This window comes from Lepisosteus platostomus, chromosome 16, assembly GCF_059453375.1.
Source record: "Lepisosteus platostomus isolate fLepPlt1 chromosome 16, fLepPlt1.hap1, whole genome shotgun sequence".
Classification (NCBI taxonomy): domain Eukaryota; kingdom Metazoa; phylum Chordata; class Actinopteri; order Semionotiformes; family Lepisosteidae; genus Lepisosteus; species Lepisosteus platostomus.
This window is the reverse complement of record NC_142626.1, coordinates 15811575-15834974: the sequence shown is the minus strand read 5'-3', so window position 1 is coordinate 15834974 and position 23400 is coordinate 15811575. Positions and strand designations below refer to the sequence as shown.

At 46.9% G+C, this 23400-nt stretch overlaps 1 protein-coding gene and 1 pseudogene across 2 annotated transcripts in view; one reads left to right on the top strand and one right to left on the bottom strand.

Annotated features, from left to right (window-relative positions):
- The window catches only part of LOC148646957 (latent-transforming growth factor beta-binding protein 3-like), a 40405-nt gene extending 23213 nt beyond the window's left edge, over nucleotides 1-17192 (bottom strand). The window contains exons 1-8 of the mRNA XM_088609475.1: nucleotides 17187-17192; nucleotides 16974-17121; nucleotides 14878-15006; nucleotides 13372-13491; nucleotides 8445-8567; nucleotides 8216-8338; nucleotides 3897-4016; nucleotides 1597-1725 (exon numbers count right to left, since the gene is read on the bottom strand). Of these exons, the coding sequence (XP_088465601.1) occupies nucleotides 1597-1725; nucleotides 3897-4016; nucleotides 8216-8338; nucleotides 8445-8567; nucleotides 13372-13491; nucleotides 14878-15006; nucleotides 16974-17121; nucleotides 17187-17192 (898 nt within the window). The remainder of the gene's footprint in view (nucleotides 1-1596; nucleotides 1726-3896; nucleotides 4017-8215; nucleotides 8339-8444; nucleotides 8568-13371; nucleotides 13492-14877; nucleotides 15007-16973; nucleotides 17122-17186) is intronic.
- Nucleotides 17193-21876: 4684 nt separating this feature from the next.
- The window catches only part of LOC148646956 (NACHT, LRR and PYD domains-containing protein 3-like), a 73663-nt pseudogene continuing 72139 nt past the window's right edge, over nucleotides 21877-23400 (top strand). Inside the window, exon 1 of the transcript XR_015927634.1 lies at nucleotides 21877-22216. The product of XR_015927634.1 is annotated as an NACHT, LRR and PYD domains-containing protein 3-like (transcript). The remainder of the gene's footprint in view (nucleotides 22217-23400) is intronic.

Below are 23400 nucleotides of genomic sequence, written 5' to 3'. Positions count from 1 at the left end.
ACAACATCACCAACAACCTGCCAGCTCATGTTTCCTGTTAGCGGGTGGAAAATCCAACAGTTGATTTCCCAGCTAATCGCTTGGAAACGCATAGATCCAATGCATGATGAATTCCCAGCTAATCATGTTTAAAGATACGGATCAATTCAAATGCTGATCTGTTACAGAGGTGATTTAAGAGGGCTGCGTTAAAAAAAAATCTGCAAACACTTCTTCTTACAAGGACCAGACCAGAGTTTTAAACTTACTGCTTTCTTAAAGGTGTAATGAAATCTGTACTTGGATGCTGGAATCAGGGGATTTTAAAAAGCAGGGACACCTGAGTGTGGCTCAGCTGATGAAGGCAAATCAGAGGATGCAGGCATTCCTCGGGTGGTTTAGATCTGGACAGCATCATTGCGACTGGGATTCTCCCCAGAAACCGGGTTACACCACAGGGAGAGCATCGTTGGGGCTGAGTCTTCTCCATAGGGAAGCAGCTCCTGTTGCTTGCAGGGTAAGTGCTAGCTTGGAGTAAAGACAGCTCCTCAATTCAATGCTTCGCTCTACAGGATTTGAAGTTGATGGTGGCCTGTTTGTTGAAGGACATCAAGAGGAGGTCTTTATCATTCCTTTGGAATTCCAATCCATGACTGTTAGTATCTAGGTATAACAGATCCTCCTGTCACGTAGCCCGCCTGCTGAGGATTCACACACATTAAACCCATATTCTCTCAGATATTTATATGGGAGGTACTTACTGAGTTTCGGACCAAGCTGATATCTTACCCTTCCTGCCCGAGTTAGGTCCTCAACCTTCGCTGTTCCACTTTCCCTGTTACATCTTGATTAAATAGATTTTTAAATCACTGGCAGATCCTATTTGGCCAGAAGACAAGACTTGAACTTCAATCATCTGGCAGTCAGAAACGGCAACCTTCAGTTTTAATTTTCTTCTTTACTTGAACAGTCTCCGTAAATGCCCCTTGTTGTGCCTAACCCGAGATATCACAGTTCTATCTCCCTGGGTGTGGCCACTCTCCGTCTGGTTTTGTTCTCCTGTCTAACGAGAAAAATCAGCTCCCTTAAGGTGCTACTGAATCCTCTCATTTCCATGTGAGGAATGCACCCCGAGACACTTCTTTGATTCTCAAGAGTTGACACGTTGCCCCAGCTGTATGAGCCCAGCTCATCACTGCACTCCTTCGTGTCACATCAGGAATGCCCGACAAAGCCGATAACTGTCAGTTACACCTCTCGGCAACATTCAGCTTTTTGATGACCCGGCCACTCCGCCATGCCTTATGGGATGGGTAGCACCGAGTGATGATGTCATGTGTTTCGGCGGGTCACCGTTTAACCAAATCGCCATGAAGGCCCTGGCTGACTAACGTTCCTCCTACCCCTTTGGCAGAATGCCTACTGCTCAGGGAATCCCAGCTACGGCAACTCAAGACCCAGGTTTGATTCAGCGTTGTCTGGGCCTAAGGACTCATGGTGTGTTCCGAGTGAATACATTTACTGGTTGAGTCCTGGCTGCAAAATAAAGAAACAAAAGCCGAAGAAACAGCGGGGAAGGTGGCAGGTCTTTTCTCGCAGATCACAGATGTAATCTACCTTCACAGCTGTGCTTGTCCTCTGAGCTGATGAAGCCCTCATGGCACAGGCAGATATAGTTGCCCTCCACATTCTGGCACAGCCCGTTCGGCTGGCAAAGACTCCTGTCGTGGGTGCACTCGTCGATGTCTACGAGGGGACAGAAATAACATGAAGGCAAGGCTGCCAAGATTTCACCTTTACTATGACCAAGAATATATATATATAAAAAAACAGTTTTCCTCAAAGCTGATCCAGACCTTACAAGCAAAGGAGGCAGAGAGTCTACGTGGCCTCCTCTTGTCTCTAAACATCGTTGTTCGGCCACAGAGCCGTACAGATCATGGACTGGAAACCGGATACGCATGGACCTTGTTTCAGAATATATTAACGCAGTTAAAGATCTGTACTAGGCTGAATAAAAACTCATTCCAAGGGAAAGAAAAGAGACAACGTTTCGGCTGTGGAGTCTTCTTCGGGTGTCACATACACCTTTACCTGTTCCTGGACAAAAAGCAGTTGCTACGCTATGGAGGGTTTAGGATATTTCAGAAAGCTGCACAGTGCGACGAGTTCAGGAGGCCTCCAGTCATTGTACAAAATTTTGCTACCAGAAAGATAGCCTCTCTTTTCCTGTCTTAAAATCCAGCAAGCCAAGCAATTACCCTCCCCCCCCAATTAAGACTAAGCTAATTTTGTATCAGTCCCAAAGTCAGCATTCTTAGGGGATCAACAGAAGAGACCGGACCAATGCTGATACAGTAATTAACAAAGAGAAGAAAGAAAAACAGAAGGATCAGGACCACAAGAGAGCAGCCCTCAACTGACAGACCGTAAGAACGGAACACCAGTTAATCTGAGCACTAAACTCTAGGCTTTAGGTAAGGGACTGCTCTCTTATCAATGTGTAAATACCGATTTCTTATAGATAGATAGGACTTTATTGATCCCGAAGGGAAATTGATGAGGGATCGATAAAGGGAAATAGTGGATGATTATATGTGTGTAGCTCTCGTCTCTCGCTTAGTTTAGTGATGTCAAGTTTGGAGTCGGGAAGAGGTACCCCACTCATTTAGCGTCCATTTGAGGAAGAAATTTAGTATTGAACAGGATCTTTACTTTATAAAGAACGACATCCCCCATTTTCCTATATACAGTATTCGTGCCTTACTACATAAGAGGACCCCGATAACTCGCACTTTTATTAACATCTAAACAAAATAGATGTAGATGTTGTGCTTTGGGGTCTGTAAATTATTGCAAGCAAATATTAGTTTGTTTTTTTTACATTTTCTGCCTGGTTTCTTTGCCCTGCCAGAGACAAAAGAAATCATGTGCCGATAAGCCTCCCCGTTTCTTCATTCCTGATCAGAGGGAATGTGCAGTTCTTAACTCTTTAAGGATTTGCTTGACAGGCAAACCTTAGCCAGCAGCCCCATTTTAATCTGTTTCTCTCTTTTGTTTTTTGAATCACTACCACGTGACGCCCTACATGAAATTGCTCACACCCCCTAACCCATTACGATACCTTCTGATGGACGATGAGGTTCCAGAAAACAAGAGCAGGAAGGTAAGTTTTGTTTGTGCTGGAAAATGGCGGGCTTTCACAGGAAATAATAATAATAACTGCTTACACTTATATAGCGCTTTTCTGGACACTCCCCTCAGAGCTCTTTCCAGGTCATGGGGATCCCCTCCACCCCCAGCAGTGCGCACCCCCACCTGGATGAGGCGCCAGTCTGCTCCCCACATCCCAGCTCTCAGTGGGGAGGAGAGCAGAGTGATGGAGCCAGTTCAGAGAGGGGGGGTTATTAGGAGGCCATGATGGGTAAAGGCCAGGGGGGAAATTTGGCCAGGACGCCGGGGTAACACCCCTACTCTTCTCAAGAAACACCCTGGGATTTTTAATGACCACAGAGAGTCAGGACCTCGATTTTACATCTCATCCGAAGGACGCCGCCTGTTTACAGTCTAGTGTCCCCGTCACTATACTGGGGCATTAGGACCCACACAGACCGCAGGGTGAGCATCCCCTGCTGGCCCCACTAACACCTCTTCCAGCAGCAACCTTAGTTTTAACCAGGAGGTCTCTTCATCCAGGCACTGACCAGGCTCCCACCTGCTGAGCTTCAATGGGCTTCCAGTTGTGAGTTGCAGAGCGATATGGCTGCTGGCTTGAAATGAACATTTGGATTGGGACATGCTTTCTCCGCTGCACTACAATCACTGTGTCGGACACTAAGCTCAGGGAGACGGGGCCCCTGTGCCTGCTAGTGTCACTGGTGATTATATCTCCTGACCAATGGCAAGCACCAGCCTACCTTGGCAGAGACGCCCACTGACCAGCTGGAAGCCCTTGGGGCACTCGCACCGGTAGGAGCCCATGGTGTTGATGCAGCGGCCCCTCTGACAGTTCGAGGGTCTCTCACACTCGTTAATGTCTGCATGGGGAGGGGAGAGGGGGGAGAAGCCAAACCTGTCAATCAACCAATCAATCAAAGTTGATTTATCAAATGTACAAACAATACAGAATGCAGCAGTAGTTGCTGGCGATGAAATGTCTTTTTGGCGCGCTCAAAGGGAGTGGTATAAATCAGAAAATGAAAGGTTACATAATAATAGATAATAATGCAACAGAAATGGAATAAAATAAACTCAAGACAGAGCTCAATATACATAGAGCTGCGATGCGCCCAGGGTGTATGCAATACATTATGTCTAAGTAGTGCAGCAGGCCGAATAAAGTGAAAACTGTGTGTCAATGTAGCCATTACAGGTGATTTGCTGAAGGTGACTGCAGCTCGGCTATTTAGCAGTCTTATTGGAGGTAGAAGCTGTTCTGTAATCTGTTAATCTTTGACTGAATGCTTCGATACCGGACGGTAGGTAATAATAATAATAATTGCTTACACTTATATAGCGCTTTTCTGGACACTCCACTCAAAGCGCTTTACAGGTCATGGGGATCCCCTCCACCACCACCAATGTGCAGCATCCACCTGGATGATGCGACGGCAGCCATTGTGCGCCAGAACGCTCACCACACATCAGCTATCAGTGGGGAGGAGAATAGAGTAATGTAGCCAATTCATAGAGGGGGATTATTAGGAGGCCATGATTGGTAAGTGCCAATGGGAAATTTGGTCAGGATGCCAGGGTTACACCCCCACTCTTTTCGAGAAACACCCTGGGATTTTTAATGACCACAGAGAGTCAGGACCTCGGTTTGATATCTCATCTGAAGGACGGCGCCTGTTTACAGTCTAGTGTCCCTCGTCACTATACTGGGGCATTACGACCCACACAGACGGCAGGGTGAGCGCCCCCTGCTGGCCCCACTAACACCTCTTCCAGCAGCAGCCTCAGCTCTCCCAGGAGTCTCTCCTCCAGGTACTGGCCAGGCTCACACCTGCTGAGCTCCAGTGGGGCTGCCAGCGGTGAGCTGCAGGGTGATATGGCTGCTGGCATTTCAAGGCTGTGAAAGGAAAAAGGGTCCCATCTACCTCACTAACTTTCTGCTTTTTCAGACTTCACTCCCGTCTTTAGGATCAGGTCAGTTTAATCTGCTGCAGGTCCCCAAACTACCTGCTCTGGGTCCCTCACTGGAACAGCCAGACAAGAAGTTTTCCACTGAGACCTTTAAAGGATCTTAACATCCTTCTCTACCAGCAAGCTGCTCAACTCCCAGTACTTTAAACTGTCTGATTTCCCATCTTTTTCCTTCTTAGTCATTTTCAAGCTCCTTGACTTCTCTTTTAGCTTTTTTTTTTGTAATTTCTAACTGTGTGGTTTTGCGTGATGTTAATGATCCCTGGCCTCAAAGGAACATCTTGCGGATGACCGAATCCCATTGGTCTGGAACGGAGGAATTTAATTTTTTCTAGCTGAAGCGGTGTGGTTATCCTACGTAAATTTCATTTGTGCCCAATTTTTTCACGGGGCTAAGCATTTTCAATTCAACCCCAAATACTTTATTCATCTCCAGGAGGGGGTAATTTAAGCCGCAGGCATGCAACAATGACTCATTCCACATAAAATAACATTACTAAGAAAATATCAAATAAAAAACAGCCAACAGACCATAGAAAAGTTGCAGGTGGTGCTTTTGCCTGTATAGAGTACCCGGTACCTTATGGGGTTGGATTCAAACTGGGCCCAATCCTCCCGGCACAAAACTGGCGCCACATCCACAATGCCGACATGCACTGCAGATCTTGAGCGACCCTGGGAGGGACGTCACCCTTAAAATATCATGTCGAGAGGGCTCATTGCACCCCTTTATTAATATACTGTATACTGTTGCGTAGTGTCAAAGAGTATACTGTATACTATACTGTAAACAGGCGTCGTCTTTCAGATGAGACGTAAAACCGAGGTCCTGACTCTCTGTGGTCATTAAAAATCCCAGGGTGTTTCTCGAAAAGAGTAGGGGTGTTACCCCAGTGTCCTGGCCAAATTTCCCCCCCTGGCCTTTACCCATCATGGCCTCCTAATAACCCCCCTCTCTGAACTGGCTCCATCACTCTGCTCTCCTCCCCACTGAGAGCTGGTGTGTGGGGAGCGGACTGGCGCCTCATCCAGGTGGGGCTGCACACTGGTGGTGGTGGAGGGGATCCCCATGACCTGTAAAGCGCTTTGAGTGGAGTGTCCAGAAAAAGCGCTATATAAGTGTAAGCAATTATTATTATTATAATTATTATTATAAAGAGTCAGTTTTGAAGGACATGCCCCAGTGATCTCACAGCTTTGACAGTGACGTTCCTGGCAAAGACGTGCAAACCACCCCCACCCCCCCCCCAAAAAAAAATCTCCACTTCTTTTCTTTAAAAAACACAAAATAAATGAACCGAAATGGCTAACTGGCCACATCAGAAGTAGAAATCATTTTGGAAACAGTATTAAAGTGACATGTTGATACTGGGTGCTATGAAAGGGAAATTAATTCTAATGCTGTCAATGCTACAGCTTCCCGGGGCAAAATACGGCACCATGAAATTGAGGAGATCTGTCTTTTTCTTGGAAAACCTTCTTGATGGGACAGTCTGCATCCTCACCCCATCTTTCTTTGTACAACTGTCTGCTAGAGGCCAGATGCGCAAAACCTGCACTTGAAATTTGCCAGCAGCCATATCACCCTGCAGTTCCCCACTGGCAGCCCCCCCCCTGAAGCTCAGCAGGTGTGAGCGTGGTCAGTACCTGGACGGGAGACTCCTGGGAAAGCTGAGGCTGCTGCTGGAAGAGGTGTTAGTGGGGCCAGCAGGGGGCACTCACCCCATGGCCTGTGTGCCTCAGTATAGTGATGGGGATACTATACTTTAAAAAGGCACCGATGAGACATAAAACCGAGGTCCTGACTCTCTGTGGTCATTAAAAATCCCAGGGCGTTTCTCGAGAAGAGTAGGGGTGTAACCCTGGTGTCCTGGCCAAATTTCCCCCCTGGCCTTTACCCATCATGGCCTCCTAATAACCCCCCTCTCTGAACTGGCTCCATCACTCTGCTCTCTTCCCCACTGAGAGCTGGGGTGTGGGGAGTGTTCTGGCGCACTATGGCTGCCGTCGCATCATCCAGGTGGGGCTGCACACTGCTGGTGGGGGGAGGGGATCCCCATTCCCTGTAAAGTGCTTTGATTGGAGTGTCCAGACAAGCGCTATATAAGTGTGAGCAATTATTATTAATATTGAAATGATTTGATCATGAGATACAGATGTTCTCTAGGTGAGAATTAAACAGAGATTGTGTCGGGAAGCTCAGGGCTGGTGCCACAGCTCGTTAATCAAGAAAGTTCTAAAACAAAGGAAGGAGGCATACTCACACGAATAATTTTTTTCCACAAGTGAACATCCCTGACTAATACAAACTCTGAGTGTGTGGCTCATTCTTCCTTTTTAATTCTACCTTGCTCCTGGCTGTTGTCCTAACTGTCTTCACAGACATGGTAAGGGTGTAACACTAGTTAAAGTGCGGGATAATATTCTGAGTGCAACAATAATATTGATAGACAAACTTGAACAATTTCAGACAGTGAAATGTTTTAATCTGATGATGCATGCATACGTTGAATACCCCAATGCATTCCTAGTTTTAATCTGATGATGCATGCACACGATGGTATCGAAATCTCCAGAGATGTCTGACTTTTATGGGTTTACAGTCAAAGACTGCACAAGACGTGTTAACTAACATAATACACCATTTCGGTTCAGTACAAAATGTTGTTCAGGAATGTTGTTCTACTGTTCTATGTGTGCTATAACTTCTCCATATGACCTCTCCATTGATAATGCATTTAAACGAAAAAAACAGTGTTGGTGAATTCTACATGCTATAACCCACAATTAGCAGTTTTGGTGCCAAACTACCCAAGCAAACTGGAAAAGTACCTAAATGCAATGGGCTGATGTCCGGTTATGATCGCTTGGAATGAAGCGAAGACTTTTACCTCCATTGAATGGGTATTGTAATGGGTGTCGCTTTCACAGGTGTTTTGCTTCTGAAAAAGAAATTCGGGCTCTAACTGCCCTCGTAAAGCTGGGGATGAGGGTGTCTATTGTCGGGACTCGTGCTTTCTTTCTCCCAGGTTATTTAGGCAGAGCTTTGCTGAAACGGGGTGAGAACGGGACAGGGCAGAGGGAGGCCTACCTTCGCAGTGGCTGCCCTCCTGCGTGGGCTGGTACCCGGGGTAACACTGGCAGTGGAAGGAGCCTTCGGTGTTGATGCAGTGCCCGTTGGCACAGAGCCGGGCATCCTCGCACTCGTTGATGTCTGTTGACAGGGAGCACAGTGGTGGTGGTGGGGGTGGGGATGGGAGTCACGGGCTGGCACAGACCATCACCACGGCGAAGGGGGGGGGGGAGTGGGCGGATCTCACCTCGGCAGCCCTTGCTGTCGGACTCGGGGACGAAGCCCTCGTGGCACAGGCAGCGGTAGGTGCCAACCAGGTTCTCGCAGTGGCCGTTGGGGCACACGCCGGGGGTCTGGCACTCGTTGATGTCTGCAATATTCCAGCAAGGCGAGGGTTAACCCGCCTGTTTCCCCCCGCCCCCCCCATGATTCCCTTCACCCACCCCGAAGAGAAACGTCAACCAGCCAAAATGTCAAGAGATCCGAGTCCAAGCCACCTGCCAATCCACCACATCAAACGCAGAACCACCTGGAAACATAACTATATTTTCTAAAAATATAGTTAAATATATAATAATACAAATATTTTTAGCATATTTATCTCTTTTATCTTTAAAAGAGGTTTCTTAAAGCACTTGACAGTAAGGGGAAGAAAAGCACACAGCTGGAGGAGAGAGCAGGATTAGACAATTCAAAGAAAGGTTTGGAATACAGCAGGAAAGCAGAGGGACAGACACAGAACCCGTTAAATCAAACCCTTCTGAAGGAGAAGAAGCTGTGAGTCTGGATTTGAGGGAGTTTAGAGAAGGTGGCTCTCCGATATCCTTGGGGAAAGAACTCCAGAGCTCTGGAGCGCAGCAGGAGAAGACCCTGTCATCCAAAATATTTACTTAACATTAGTTTGATTTAAATGTATATGGAAATGTTTCAAATATACATACTAGCATGTACAAAAGTATGTAAAATTATGTCCAAGACATCTAACATTAATGTCAGTTTTCATGTCTGAAATTTAAGATTAAAATGTCTAAAATTTTACATTAGTGTTTCTACTTTTCTGCAGTATACTGTAGAACACTTATATTTTCAAACGTTTTTTTTCATATAGATATAGGTACGTGTTTAATACTGCTGTGCTTCTGAAGTGTCCCTCTGCAGACATGTTCCTGCCGATTTTATCAGCGATTGTCAAATTGTGAAAAATGAGGAGATCTGACTGGTTACTTGGATAAGTGCCTGTAAGACAGTGAGGATGAGCGGTGGAATGGAACTGGGTGAGGAACTGGCCCTCCTTTCCTAATGAAAACTGTCAATCCACGCCCATCGTCCTTGTCGAAAGAGCAGCCCATTTGTGATTGATTAAAATCATCAGGAAAAATAGGATATACACCTTCCAACTGAACAGGATAATTACTAAATTAAGCACCTTACATTGGGCTTTTATACATTTTCAAAAAGTCCATGTATTTTGACATATATACGTTATTAGTATATTGACTTCAGTGGGACACTTTTCCAATCAACAGTGCAAAGGTGCTCCTTTAACTGGCAGAGATTAAGCAAACATTGATCAGGAATAGTCTGTAAAAATGCGATGCACAGTGTTAATCTGCAGAAAAATGACCAGCGTAGACAGTTTATTCAGCACGCTGGTTTATGTTGTGCAAACTGTTTTTTGGCATCTCCTTTTAACCTACTCCCAGAAACATCAGCTGAATTGATAACTAATCCCACTAATAAGAACATAAAAACAATCCAAGTGAGGAGATAGGCACTTTCGCCCCGTTAGGTTAATGAATCCCAGGATCTCCTCCAGCTGTCTTGAAAGAAGCCGGGGCACCTCCTTCAACGGCATGGCTGGGTAGCTTGTTCCACGCCCCCACCACCCTTTGTGAAAAGCAGCGTCTCCACACCCGGCACTGGGGAATAAGAGCAGCCCTGGCCCGGCAGACTTTGCAATAAATGTACTGTGGTAGGAACACTAGAGTCAAAAAGCCCCGAGATTATTATCGAGGGAAACGTGCAGAGGCAGTGTCTGGCTAAAAAAGAAAAGACCCTTAATTTACGAAGAGAAAGACGAAACCGTCGGAAGAGCCCAGCGTCCCACGCCATGTTTCAGACAGCTCCCAGCATCCCCTCGAAACAGGCCACGTCTATTCTACAGAGGAAGGAAACAACGTTACTGCACGTGCAGGCTGCTCCGCATTCCCCTGGAGAGAGAAGGTTATCCAGCACCCTGCCTCCTCCCTCCCGCTGGATTGCACTCACTGGCCAAAATATTAGGAACCCCCTCAACGGGTTCGGGCTTCGGCAGCAGGAACAACCAGAAATGGACTCGAAACACTTGCCGCCCGATGTTCCCCCGCAGGATCCCCTTCAGTCCAGGTTGTGAGGAGTGGGGAGTTGGACTGCCGGCCCGCCTGGATCCCGCTGGGGATCAAAGTCCGTTTTACCGCTCCTCGAGGCCCAACCACACCTTGCCGGCCACCGTGGGTGCACGGCAGGGCCCGGCCTCCTGCAGATATACCCTTCCCGGATTCGCAATCCAGTCGGGTCGAAGCCGGGCAGAGCGGGGGGCGACACCAAGCCCGAGGTTGGCATGTGCGGCGGTCCAATTAGCGCCGTGCCGGACCAGGATGGCGAGACGAAATCGAGCGAGCGAGCGAGCCTCTCCCTGCCCCCTGCCCAGCTACCCACTCCCCAGCACCCGCAGCTCAGCCTGCTCAGGGTAACACACCGGAGCCAACGCTCCAGGTTCTGTGTCAGCAGTGCTGGGAATGACAGGCCGGAGACGACTTTGCAGGCTCTCTGACAGTTTTATCCTTCATTACAGTGGGGCGTGCTGATCACAGAGGCAGAGAGAGACTGCAGGCATCCGCTGCACAGCAGAGGAGGGATTCATGTTCTTTATTTTAGCTGATTACTATCAGTTTGTGTTTGCATTTGTTCGTCTCAGTTGATCGGTTTTATTGTGCTTAACTTAAAGCTAACGCATTAGTACTTGAATTATCCGATAAGGGAGGGTTTCTGATGTCTTTGAGCCAATCAATCTATATACTGCAGTACACAATGGTGTAATTACGGTACAGGGGGGTGAATTTGGCTGTTCGCAACAGTTCACTGCACCGGACCTTCGTGGTTGTGGAGACCCTGCTGTATCCCAACACTGCGGACAGCGAGCGCGGAGTGTCGCCCGTATCGGAGCACATCCATCCGCTTCTGGAGCGAGACCTCCAACCCCCCCCCCCAGCTAAAAGAGAAACCAGCCGAGAGAGGTCAAGAAAAGGCCACCCGAAACCCAGAAGGCGGAGTGTGTGCATGCAGACCCCAGCGCAGGAGCCCAGCTGCCCCCAGCGTGTCAGCTTAGAGAGGGAGACCCGGCCCGACCGAGCAGGTCCCGACGCAAACTGGCCACCCCATTCGTCACACGAGCGAGTTCAACCCGCCCGATACGTGCATCGTGGGATTGCTCAGCAACTGCCTCGTCTTCCTCCACCAGCAATGACCTATTGTATGAATCACACTCACCTCTTCAGGCTGAATAACTTACTGGATCATTTTTCTTTATTAGCTCCTTATCTGCGCAGCACTGCGGCACAGTGGTCAGCATTGCTGCCTCATACATAGCTCTGGAGCCCTTCAATTCTGGCCTTGTGGTGCTGTCTGTGTGGAGTTTGCATGTTCTCCCCGTGTTCCATGTCTCCTAAGGGGGCTCCGATTTCCTCCTGCACTCCAGAGACATGCTGGGAAATGCCTGTCTGTGTCTGTGTCTGTGTCTGTGTCTGTGTCTGTGCTCTCTCTGCACTGCGAGCGAATCTCACAGTCTTGTGCCTTGGTCTGAAAACCTCACATTTGCGTCGAGTACTGGGTTGACTAAAAAAAAGCGATGAACGGAAAATTGTGAAATTGTTGTGGAGACGAGCGATTCCATTAATTAAGCCATGTGTTTCCGTTCCTGAAAAAAAGGGGGAACTATCGATATGAATAATGCGCTATTAATATTTTTGATGGAAAATTTCACGCATTAGGGATTTGGACCCTGGAGAGCTGCGTTGGTCGTCAATGAAGAAAAAAACACAGTTTCCACGCAGCTGAATCACTGGGTCACAGACAAATACTGTGTACCTTCGTCCCCCTGTCACTTCATTTTCAAAACGCGTGGGTTTCCTCCCACAGTCCAAAGGCATGCTGGGAGGTGAACTGGCTTCTGGGAAAACTGACCCTGGTGGGGTGTGTGTGTGTGTGTGTACCCTGCCTTGCACCCGTTTCTTCCCAGGAAAGGTGTCACCGTGCCACCTTCCTAATATTCCCAAATTCCTTCAAAAGCTGCTATGGGATGACCAGTGTGCGCCGGGGGGGGGGGGTTGGGGGCAGGAGGCAGGCAGGGAGCTGGATCCGAGAGTACGTGCCTGGACTCCGCTGGGTAACGCTCCGGCTCGTGACACTGTGGGCAGCTGCAAACAGATGCATACGTCAGTGCGTGTCCAGAAGTGCCGTCACTACAGCAGCAAGAGAGGAATGCCCACCCACCTGCTGGTTTCCATTCCAGCCGGGCCTAATGGGGCCTTAATGGAAGTAACAGCTGGGTTGACGGGTGTCTCTGCAGGTTTTCTACATAAGAAGTGACTTGGCTTTTGAAAGGCAGTGGATAAAAGCCGGACCTCCGACGCATGACAGGGCGGAAAGGGGTTCAAATGGATCCCCCTGATTAAGTCACTTCGGGGCTGGAATGAAAACCCGGCAGGTGTGAGTGCTAGGGCTTCCTGGATCAGGATTGGGGAAAAGACAAAAACGGCTGGATTCCAGCTAAAGGAGCAGAGGGAATCATCTGGATTGCTGCCGTTGGCTGCGCCAGAGGAGTTCTGCGATGTGGACAGTGAGGCTTCTGCGATCCGGGTATCAGTAAACCAGAGATGAGCATCACCAGCTGGTAGGAACAGCCTGCCATCCCGTACTCCTATATCCGACTGGGCCAGTGCCCGTTCTTAGCGACTGCTCAGCCCTGTACCGCAAAACGCGATCTGACTTGGCCTTTAACGATGCAGAGCAGCTCTTCATCTGTCGGCTCTGCTCTCACACCAGGCTGCCGAGAAACAGGAGGACGAGACAAAAAAAAAAAGAGACGATTTTGGGGGTCCGGGCCTCGGACAGTCGGGATGGGGGGGGGGGCTCACCGTAACAGATGCCGTCCTTGGCGCGGTGCCCGGGGGGGCAGGGTACGCACTCGTAGGAACCGGGCGTGTTCTCACACTGCTCGTTGGGGCAGGTGTGGGGGTCCAGACACTCGTCGATATCTGGAACCACAGCAGAGGGAGCATCTTCGTTAAAACTGGGGCGGGGGGGGGGACACACCGCTGCCCCCTCTTCGAGCTTTCCTGAACCCCGTCTTTGGAATTCGCCAGGTCGCGGCGGAGCAGGGCGCCCCCGATCTCGTGCTTATACTGGTAATAAACGTTAAAAGTAGCTTCTTAAAGTTACTTTACAGTAAGGACACAGTGAGAGGAGACTGCAGGATTAGACAATTACAATGAGGTTTTGGGATACAGCAGGAAAGCAGAGGGACAGACACAGAGCCAGTTAAATTAAAACCCTTCTGAAGAAGGAGGAGGTTTGGAGTCTGGATCCGAAAGCGCTCAGGGGAGGTGACTCTCTGCTACTCTTGGGGACAGAACTCCAGAGCTCTGGGGCGCAGCAGGAGAAGACCCTGATCTCGCGCCTATACTGGTAATAAAACTTTAAAAGTGGCTTCTGAAAGGTACTTTACAGTAAGGACACAGTGAGAGGAGACTGCAGGATGAGACCATTACAATGAGGTTTTGGAATACAGTCGGAAAGCAGAGGAACAGACACAGAGCCAGTCTGCATTTGAGGGAGTTTAGAGAAGGTGGCTCTCCGATATCCTTGGGGACAGAACTCCAGAGCTTTGGGGTGCAGCAGGAGAAGACCCTTTCGCCCCCAGAGTGTAGATAGGCTTGGGGGACAGACAGGAGACCAGAGTCTGAGGAACAGAGGCTGTGAGGTGCGGAGGAGGAAGACAGTAACTCAGACAGGTACGGAGGTGCCAGGCCATGCAGAGCCCCTACAGGCGAGCAGGAGGATTTTGAAGTCGACACGAAACCCGACAGGAAGCCAGTGCGGGGACTCCAGGACGGGAGTGATGTGATCACTGGCCCACGGACCTGGTCAGGATTCTGGCTGCCGAACTCTGGGCAGACTGGAGTTTGCCCAGTGTGGATTTATAAACCCCAGTGAGCAGAGCATTCCAGTACTCAATTCAAGACGAGTCCAACGTGTTTTCAGCAACAGTCGAAGACAACACAGGACGTAGTCTGGCGATACTGCTAAGGTGGGGGGGGGGGGGGGGGGGATGATGTTTTTACAACATTTTGCACATGCAGATGAAACGTCACCCCACTCAACCCCCCACCGAGGTCTTCAATTTAGAATGTAATTCAAGTACAGCGCCGTCCGCAGACTGGGTGGTGGAAAAACGGAAAGTTAGATCAAAAGAAAATTTTAGAAAAAAGGAAGAGATTAATGAGAATGCTAAAGAGAAATAAAGCAAAAATGCGAGCCAAACCGAGAATGAGACGGCGACGAGAGAGGAAGGGAAGCGTGTTGTTATTGTTCAAGATGGCGGAGCGGCGCCGGGGGGGGGGTGTGGAGGGGGGCTCGCTTACCCTCGCAGACGGGGTGCCGGTGGGACTTGCTCTTGTAGCCCTCGTAGCACTCGCACCTGTAGCCGCCGGGCAGGTTGACGCAGCGCCCGCTCTCCCCGCAGGGGTTGTGCTTGACGCACTCGTTCACGTCTGGGGGGGGGACAGAGAGGAGACTCAAGAGCCACCGCTGTCCGACGACTGGAAATCTCCCCCCTCTCATAAAAACAAACTACCGATTTCGGCAGCGCGTCCGTGAGGGGAAAAAAAAAACAGCCCGTTGTTTCTGCGTTTGTAGAGGGGCTTCGCCGCGTATTGAACGCGCCTGCGAGACGTATTCCATCGGGAGTTAACGAGAAAGTTCTGTCTAGGTGCCTGATTGTGGGGGTGCGTAGACCCCCCTCCCCCCCAGGGGGACACTTTCACTCCGAAACCGTGCAAAAAGAGCGGGAAACGCCGATGGAATGAGGTCGACTGACGTGACGCACTTGAAATTAGTCTTCATGGCCGAACCCCGTGATGGATGGGGCGCCCGTCGCTGCGATACCTCTAGTTTCTGGAACAGCGGAGCGTTTCAAGATGGCGTTCAGGGGGGGAGGCTGAGGTGGAATTGTGAGTTTTTCCATGACCTGAATGTTCCGTTATGACATTATTTATTATAATTATAACATAGGTGGGTAGCTGCATCAGCATGCGTAGGCTGCAAAGGAACAAGTGATAGGTTTATTCCAGGCTGAAAAAAAAAGAAGAAAGAGAGCACAACGTTTCGGCCGCGGAGCCTTCTTCAGGTGTGAGAAAGTTACCTTTGCCTACTGCCCTGTCTTTCTCACACCTGAAGAAGGCTCCACGGCCGAAACGTTGTTTTCTTTCTTCTCTTTTCAGTATGGAATAAACCTATTACTTGTTCCTAATTATAATATATAATATAATAATGTAACACTACAGGGTTCAGGTGGGCACCCTCACCACTGCCACCATATGCGTTACACTAATGTTATATATATATGACATGTCATATGAATGTTGACTACAGAAATATAAGGACGTAACACTAGTTGTTTAGACTTTGGTAATAATTTAAGAACAGCTAATAAGGTTTTTTTTTAAGTTTAAGAATTTTGATATGAGTAGTACCGGGAAGAGAAAAGACAGTGCTGGGTCGTCGAAAGAGAAGTCTAAGATACCTCCATCGTGTATAGCACTACAAGAAAATCAATGGCAACCAATGAGAAAAGCGAAGCAACTGGAGGTGATGTGGGGAAAAAATAATGGAGATGCACTCGTACGTACGCAAGAGGAGCTCCAGACCAACGTCTCGGAGTAGATGTAATACAGTCGGAATTGAAGGTCTTAAAAATAGTCCATGGACTGTGTGTTTAAAGAGGTTGAGGAACTGAAGAATGAAGTTTTGAAATTAGTAAATACTGAACAAGAAAAGCAGATTTAAAGACCTTGAATTGGGTGAAAAAAAAAGTTTGTAGTACAGCTGCTACAGAGGCGTGTGATTATTGATCTGGAGCACCTAGAGAATGCTGTTCCAGCTCGTTTCTCGTGAGTCACTAGTGTGTCCCTCCTTCGTGGGGCCCTAAAGATTTCGTAGGTCCCCAGTCTCTGTGCCTGCGGTGCCTCATGGGAAAATCCGGCGCTGGTTCTGCCATGCAGTAGTTTCCGTTGTCGTGCAGATTTGTTTTTATCGTGGTGTCAGTGTAAGAAAAGTTTTAACTGACCTCTGACCCCAACAGGAGTGTTGTGGTGTCTGGGGATGGGGTTTTTCTTTTTTTTCTCTGCATTTGTCCCTGATAAAGTTTGATAACCGGCCAGGGTTATCACGTTTTTTTTTAACCTTCCCCGAGTGAAGGAAAGCTTAGGTTAGGAAATTAGTTCAATTGTACTGGAGGTTGATAGGCTTGCTGGCACGGAATACTTTTAAGACATACTTTAAAAGTCTCAGCTAAAACTTTTTTTTTTGTTGAAATCAAATTATTTGCGCGTATTTCCCATCCTTTCCTGGTTTCGCGTATTTTTCATTGAGTATTTGTGACGTTTTCCTGCTTCAAGAGGGCTGGTCTTTCCTGGGTGTCTAAGGCCCCAGATGGTACCTAAGGGACACCCCCCCTTACCTGCACAGGTGCGCTTGCCAAGGTGAATCTGCAGCTTGTAGCCATGGTTACAGCGGCAGGTGTAGGACCCGCCCGTGTTGATGCACTGGCCCCGCCCACTGCCGCAGGGCTCCGCCTTGCACTCATTGTCGTCTGAAACCGAGAAGGCCTCCTCATTTCATCGCCTGGACCACAGTTAGTGCCCCCCCCCCCCTCCGGTGCAGTCAAACAGGCAGGCATCTAGTGGGATCAGAAGCTTGTGAGCGGCGGGGCACGGGCTCCTCACCTACACAGTACTTCCTCTGGGCGTGAGCCTTGTAACCAGTGTTGCAGAGGCAGGCGAAGCCGTTGGCAGAGTTGATGCATTCTCCGTGGCCACAGATGTTCCTGTTCAGCCTGCATTCGTCCGTCTCTGGACAGGGGAAAACATGGAAGGGGGGGAACCCACAAACAATTAGTGACGGAGCAGCTGATGATCACAAGCTTTCAGGCAAAAATAAAACCAGAGGGCACAAGCGGAAACTATGGGGAAGTGCATTTAAATGAAACAAGCTGCCATGTTGTTGAAGCAGATACCCTGGCTGCAGGTAGGAAAGACTTTCTTTACACAAAGGGTGGTGGGAGTGTGGAACAAGCTGCCTAGCCATGTTGTTGGAGCAGGTAGCCTGGATCCCGCAATGAGGAAAGACTCCCTTCTTTACACGGAGGGTGGTGGGAGTGTGGCACAAGCTGGCCAGTCACGTTCGTGAAGCAGATAGCCTGCTTTCTTTTAAGAATCAGCTGGAAGAGGTCCTGCAGTTAGGAAAGACTTTCTTTACACAAAGGGTGGTGAGAGTGTGGAACTAGCCATGTTGTTGGAGCAGGTAGCCTGGATCCTGCTGAAGCGGCAATGCTTGTTAATAAGACAGAATTAAGTGTTGCTGTGCTTTCCCAAATGAGGCGACATCTCTCTCTTAATCTCTGGTGCAGCCACAGAGAAACTATTCATGCAGGCTGATTTAAGGTTTCCTTTGATAAGGGACAGCTCCCAAATGGGGATGCACTTAGCTAAGCCTGGCTATCATGATCAATGGTCATCCATTGGCGCCTATCTGTCTAGGGAGTGCCAGATGGACATCTGGACTGCATTCCTAAGTGTCAGGAGTAAGTGACTCATATCTCACCTTGATCAACCAATCAGGGACTGGTAGGGCTGAGTAACCCACGTGGGACTCTGATGCCCATGAAACTTTCAGCCAGTGAACGAGCTGAAGTTCCTCATGGTAAAAACAGGCAACACAGAGAGCCTGGAGTAGGGGAAATTGTAGGAGACTATTCTAAAGAGAATTCTAAGGAGAATTCCAGGGGTGTGAGACAATTCCAGGGCAGGACGGCCCAGGAGCAGAAAGGCTCCCAAGGGCAGGACATTCTCGCAGCGCGCCTCCTGACCATCCTGAGACTCAGCCCGGACAACCACAGAACGGCTAGTGTGTCTGAGTGCCAGAACCTTCCTTTGTTCTAAGAGTCGAGAGCGGAGGTTGCCAGAGAGTAACCAAATGATCCACCCGAGGTTAGCATAAGCAGCAAGCCTCGTGAACAGGTCGGAACTGAATGAATATATACCTTTTCTATTCTGGTAACCCTCTCGATAAGATCTGTTAGGTTTATATGCATATTTTATGTATTAATAAATGCATTCTCGTGTATTAGTACCTGTCTGTGTAGGTTGTTATATCGCATGGTTGGATTCTAAGGCCATTAAAAGAATCAATTTTGTGATTTACTGCTACAATTAATAATTGTCCCAGTAAATGCCCAAACCCTACAGAACTGGTGCCTTGTGAGAGCACACTACAAGAGCAACATAAGATTAGTCAATTCTTGTAATTTTGTTCACTGCTCAGAAGTAAAGATTTTGTGCTCATTACATCAAGTTATGGGTTTCTGTGCAATGCCCTTGGTTACAAGGGGATTCTGAAAGGCAGCCCTACCATAAATAACAGCTTTGTGAAGATTGTGATGTGCAGTATTTGATGACACTGGGTTACTGAGCTGTAGATTCTATTATGTGAGGCCTTTGCTTTGTTGTCTTATCTATTCTTTTAAATGGAGTTGATAACAAAAGTTCAGGAGGGATGACAACAACCATGTTCAATCAGACTCAGCCATCAGTAATTAACAATTGCTTCTGACATCCATTCCTCTCCCAAAATGCTATAAATACCTACGAGATCCCTATCTTTCTCTTGTGCACGTCTGTTGCATGAGTCTTGCTGTCTCGCTGTCCTCTCCCCCCTCGTGTGCATCCTTGCATAGACAGTACTACGACGCTGCCTACACCATACAATCAATATTCCTGTTTGCTGCTCCAATGCACAGTTTAATCTCAGCCAGAAACCAGCTGAGTACCAGCTAGCCATTGATCTGACTCTTCGTCGCTTTTCAACATCTGCCAGCTTCATCTGGTCTTTCCCAAGACCAAGACCCACCGTTGTCAACCCGTCATTCCCAAACAGCTAGCGTTCTCCTATTTTAAAATAAATGGGCTGCTCTCTGCAAGCGCACATTCACCGCCATGTTTGCAAATCTCCCATTCGAAACCTTTCCTCCCATTATCACCTGGACAGTAGCACAATATCAGCAAACTACGTTAAAACAGCTTTAATTCAGGACGTAAATCTAGGAATATTACTCATTTTCCTATCAAAGATATACCTAACGCATCCTGCGCTCCCAGTAGACTTCCGCATTTCCCAACGACATCATCAGCAACGCTACACTCCAGTCCGGTGCAAATCCTGAGCTGCCAATGCAGCCAACCTGCTGATCCTACCCTCGTGTCCATAGGATCTTGCTCTGGATTTTTTTTAAAATGCTGCTTATTTTGCATTCGCTACAGTGTGTTCAGATTTAAAATGACAGGGCACAGAAGTGCTGACTGTGGTGGATAAGATTGCATAGTGCTTTTATTCAGTTCATTCTATAAGTACCTTGATGTTTTTTGCATTTTGTTGTTTTAAATCTTGTGTGTCAAAATACTATGAAGTTTTATTAGGTATGGAAAATACTCCAAACAAAGTAGAAAACCCAAAAAAGATCATTAATAAGATGAGAAAAATGACAAAGTCATGAATGCAGAAGTTTTCAAAATCCTGTACTGAGGCAAACATAAATTCAACTGAGTGCACAAATGCTCCAAAACAAGCTGCACTGATTGTTGTGCAGCCTTTATGTGCTATAATAGTCATTCACACAATTTAAGAAATAAATCCACCTTTTTCTCAGTCAGGCAGTGAATATAAAGAAAAGATTCAATCCTGGAGACTAAGGAGCTTTCAGAACAGCTCAGGGATACAGTTGTAGAAAGACACAGACAGGCTGCACACGGGTCCCTGTGGAACAGCACTGCCTGCATCCACCCAGTCACAGGCTGTTTCCTGTTCTCAGCCCATGTGCAAACATCACCTTGCTTTCCTTTTCATACAGTTAGGAATCTTGTGAAATTTCAAGTGCTTATTTTTAAATCATAAAAAGAATAGTGTCAATAATGCAACATTGTAAGACAGTTTTCTGCCCTCATAGTGGCATCACAGTTGGTAATATGAATGTGAATATGTCATATTTTATTTGATATAGGTCAGAAAATACATCAGTCTGGTAATATGTATTCTTCTCATGGGTAACATTGAAATTAATTCAGTTTTAAACACTTCCAAGTTAATACTATTCTTTTTTAGTAAAGGCAAGACTACGTTTGTGACAGTATACTGTTACAGATGTCGTTAATGAGCATTACAGTGTGTGTGAGTGTGTCAGTGTTGTTGATGTACAGTAGAGTGTGTGAGACTGTCTCAGTGTTGTTATTGTGCAGTACAGTGTGTGAGAGTATAACAGTATTGTAAATGTGCAGTACAGTGTGCGAGAGTATGTCAGTGTTGTTAATGTGCAGTACAGTGTGTGAGTGTTGTTGATGTGCAGTACAGTGTGTGAGAGTGTGTCAGTGTTGTTAATGTGCAGTACAGTGTGTGAGTGTTGTTGATGTGCAGTACAATGTGTGAGAGTGTGTCAGTGCTGTTAATGTGCAGTACAGCACGCGAGAGTATGTCAGTGGTATTAATGTGCAGTATAGTTTGTGAGAGTTTGTCAGTTTATTTAATTTTCAGTACAGTCCAATTGCAGGAATAAGAATAAAAAAAACAATTATTTTTTCTTCCACTGCTCAGAAGTGCAGGTTTTTAGTTCATTACAACAAGTTACAGTATGTTTTGCTTTGGGCTGGCCTTGGTTACAAGGGGTTTCTGCATGGTGTGCCGACCATAAATATCAGCTTGGCAAAGCTCAAAGTGTACAGTATGTGTTGAGACTGGGTACTGTAGCTTCAGTGCTGTGGTAATTCTGGAGGCCGTTGTTTGTAGTTTTTAGCCGCTATCCTGTTAAGTGTCCATCTAGCCCTGTCGATGAGCTTTGACTGTTCCTCCTTCCTGATGGTGTTTTCCCTTGTTTGGTGTACTGTATACTGGTATGATTTTCATCACTGTTCCCCTGACACATTAAATCATTTTGCCACTTCTGTGACAGATGCTTCTGTGATTCAGGCACCAACTGTTTCATCCCATTCAAAATCTGTTAGATTATTCATGTTGCTTGAGAAACTCATATTTTCTTGTATGTGTTGATTTCTAGACTGCTTTTACAGCAAAAACATACTAGTAAATAATATTGAAATTAGTATGAAATGTGTAAATTATTTGTAGTTGTCATAAAATCTCAAATTACAGGTGCTGTTGTCAGTAGGTTTTTCCATTATTTTGTCCTGTACGTTAACAGGTGCAGGACAAGCTTTCATCTGTCTGACACGACACATCTGTATCATCAGTGTTGTCTTATACATTTAAGTGGAACAAGTATGCTCAAAACCACTTTACAGGAAGTCCTTCAGTGCAGAGCAACTGAGTCTGTTTTTACCAGCTCCTCTTTCCTTTAGTGCTTCCTGATTAAAAACATACATTATGTTAGCGAAACAGAAAGTATATTTCTGTTACTTCGCCATTTTGAGCGAAGCAGGGTAGATGCAGTCGGGTACAAGTAGAGAGGGAATAAACTTACTCCTGCATTAAAAACACACTGAAGTGTGGTAATTGCTGAAGGTGGCTGAGGGAGAGAGCAAGAGGTTTTACCAGAATTCAGACTTCAGACCACTGGCTGTAGAGTCTGAGAGCCTGAAAACAGTTCAGGGAAGATTATAAGAGCAGAAGGACTTCAGGGGAGACTTCACATCACCCTGGGTGAGTCTATCAGGAATGAATGTATCAAAGTGAGCACTGTTTCACCTCTCTTATGTACTGGTACAGGGTTGTCCAGCAGTGCATTCTGAAACTGGTCCTTGTCTGCAGCCAAATGCAAGAGCGAAGACACATGGAGCTGCTGAGATCTTTCACAGCGCATTCAGGTTTAAAATGGCGGAGAGCGGAAGCGCTGATTGTGGTGGATAAGATTGCGTCTGTGTACTTAGAGAGCATTTTCTTAGTGCCTTGTAAAAGTATTGACAGCATTGAAGTTTCTAAAGTTTGTTGTTTTAATGCTTCTTGGTCAAAATATTATGAAGTAATAATATTCATTATGTACACAAACATCTGTAAAGATTCTTAAAACTGGTCTTGGTTGCAAGGTATTTCTGCATGGTGTCCCTACCTTATATACCAGTCTTTGTGAAGCTCATGATGTGCAGTATTTTTTAGGCTGGGTCACAGAGCTGTAGATTCAGTGCTGTGATAATTCTTGACGCTGTTGTTTTGTTGTTTTTAGTAGTGATCCTGTTAGGTGTCCATCTAGCCCTATTGGTGAGCTGTGAGTTGTGACCAGTGTTCCTCCTTCTTGATGCTGTTTCCCTTGTTTATCATACTGTATGCTGGTCTGATTTTCATCACTGTTCCCATGACATTGTTCCCATATCCTGTTCTCAGCCCATGTGCAGACATCACCTTGCATTCCTCTTCATACAGTTAGCAGTTGTGTTGAAGTTTCATTATTTTTTAATCACTCACAGAATAACAGTAATGTAACATTATAAGACAGTTTTCACCCACTTCTTGGAAGAAGAGTCTTTCATATGTCTGTGAATAGATCAGACTTGTATATTTTTTTCATTCCAGTTGTAGGAATAAGAGCAACATAGGATTAGTCAGATCTTATTATTTTGTTCACTGCTCAGAAATGAAGATTTTGTGCTCATGACATCAAATTATGTGTTTCTGTGCATTGTTCTTGGTTACAAAAGAATTCTGAAAGGCAGCCCTACCATAAATGTCAGCTTTGTGAAGCTCGTGATGTGCAGTATTTGATGACACTGGGTCACTAAGCTGTAGATTCTGTTATGTGAGGCCTTTGCTTTGTTGTCTTAATAACTATTCTTTTAAATGGAGTTTATAAGGAAAGTTTAGGAGGGATGACAACAACCACATTCAATCAG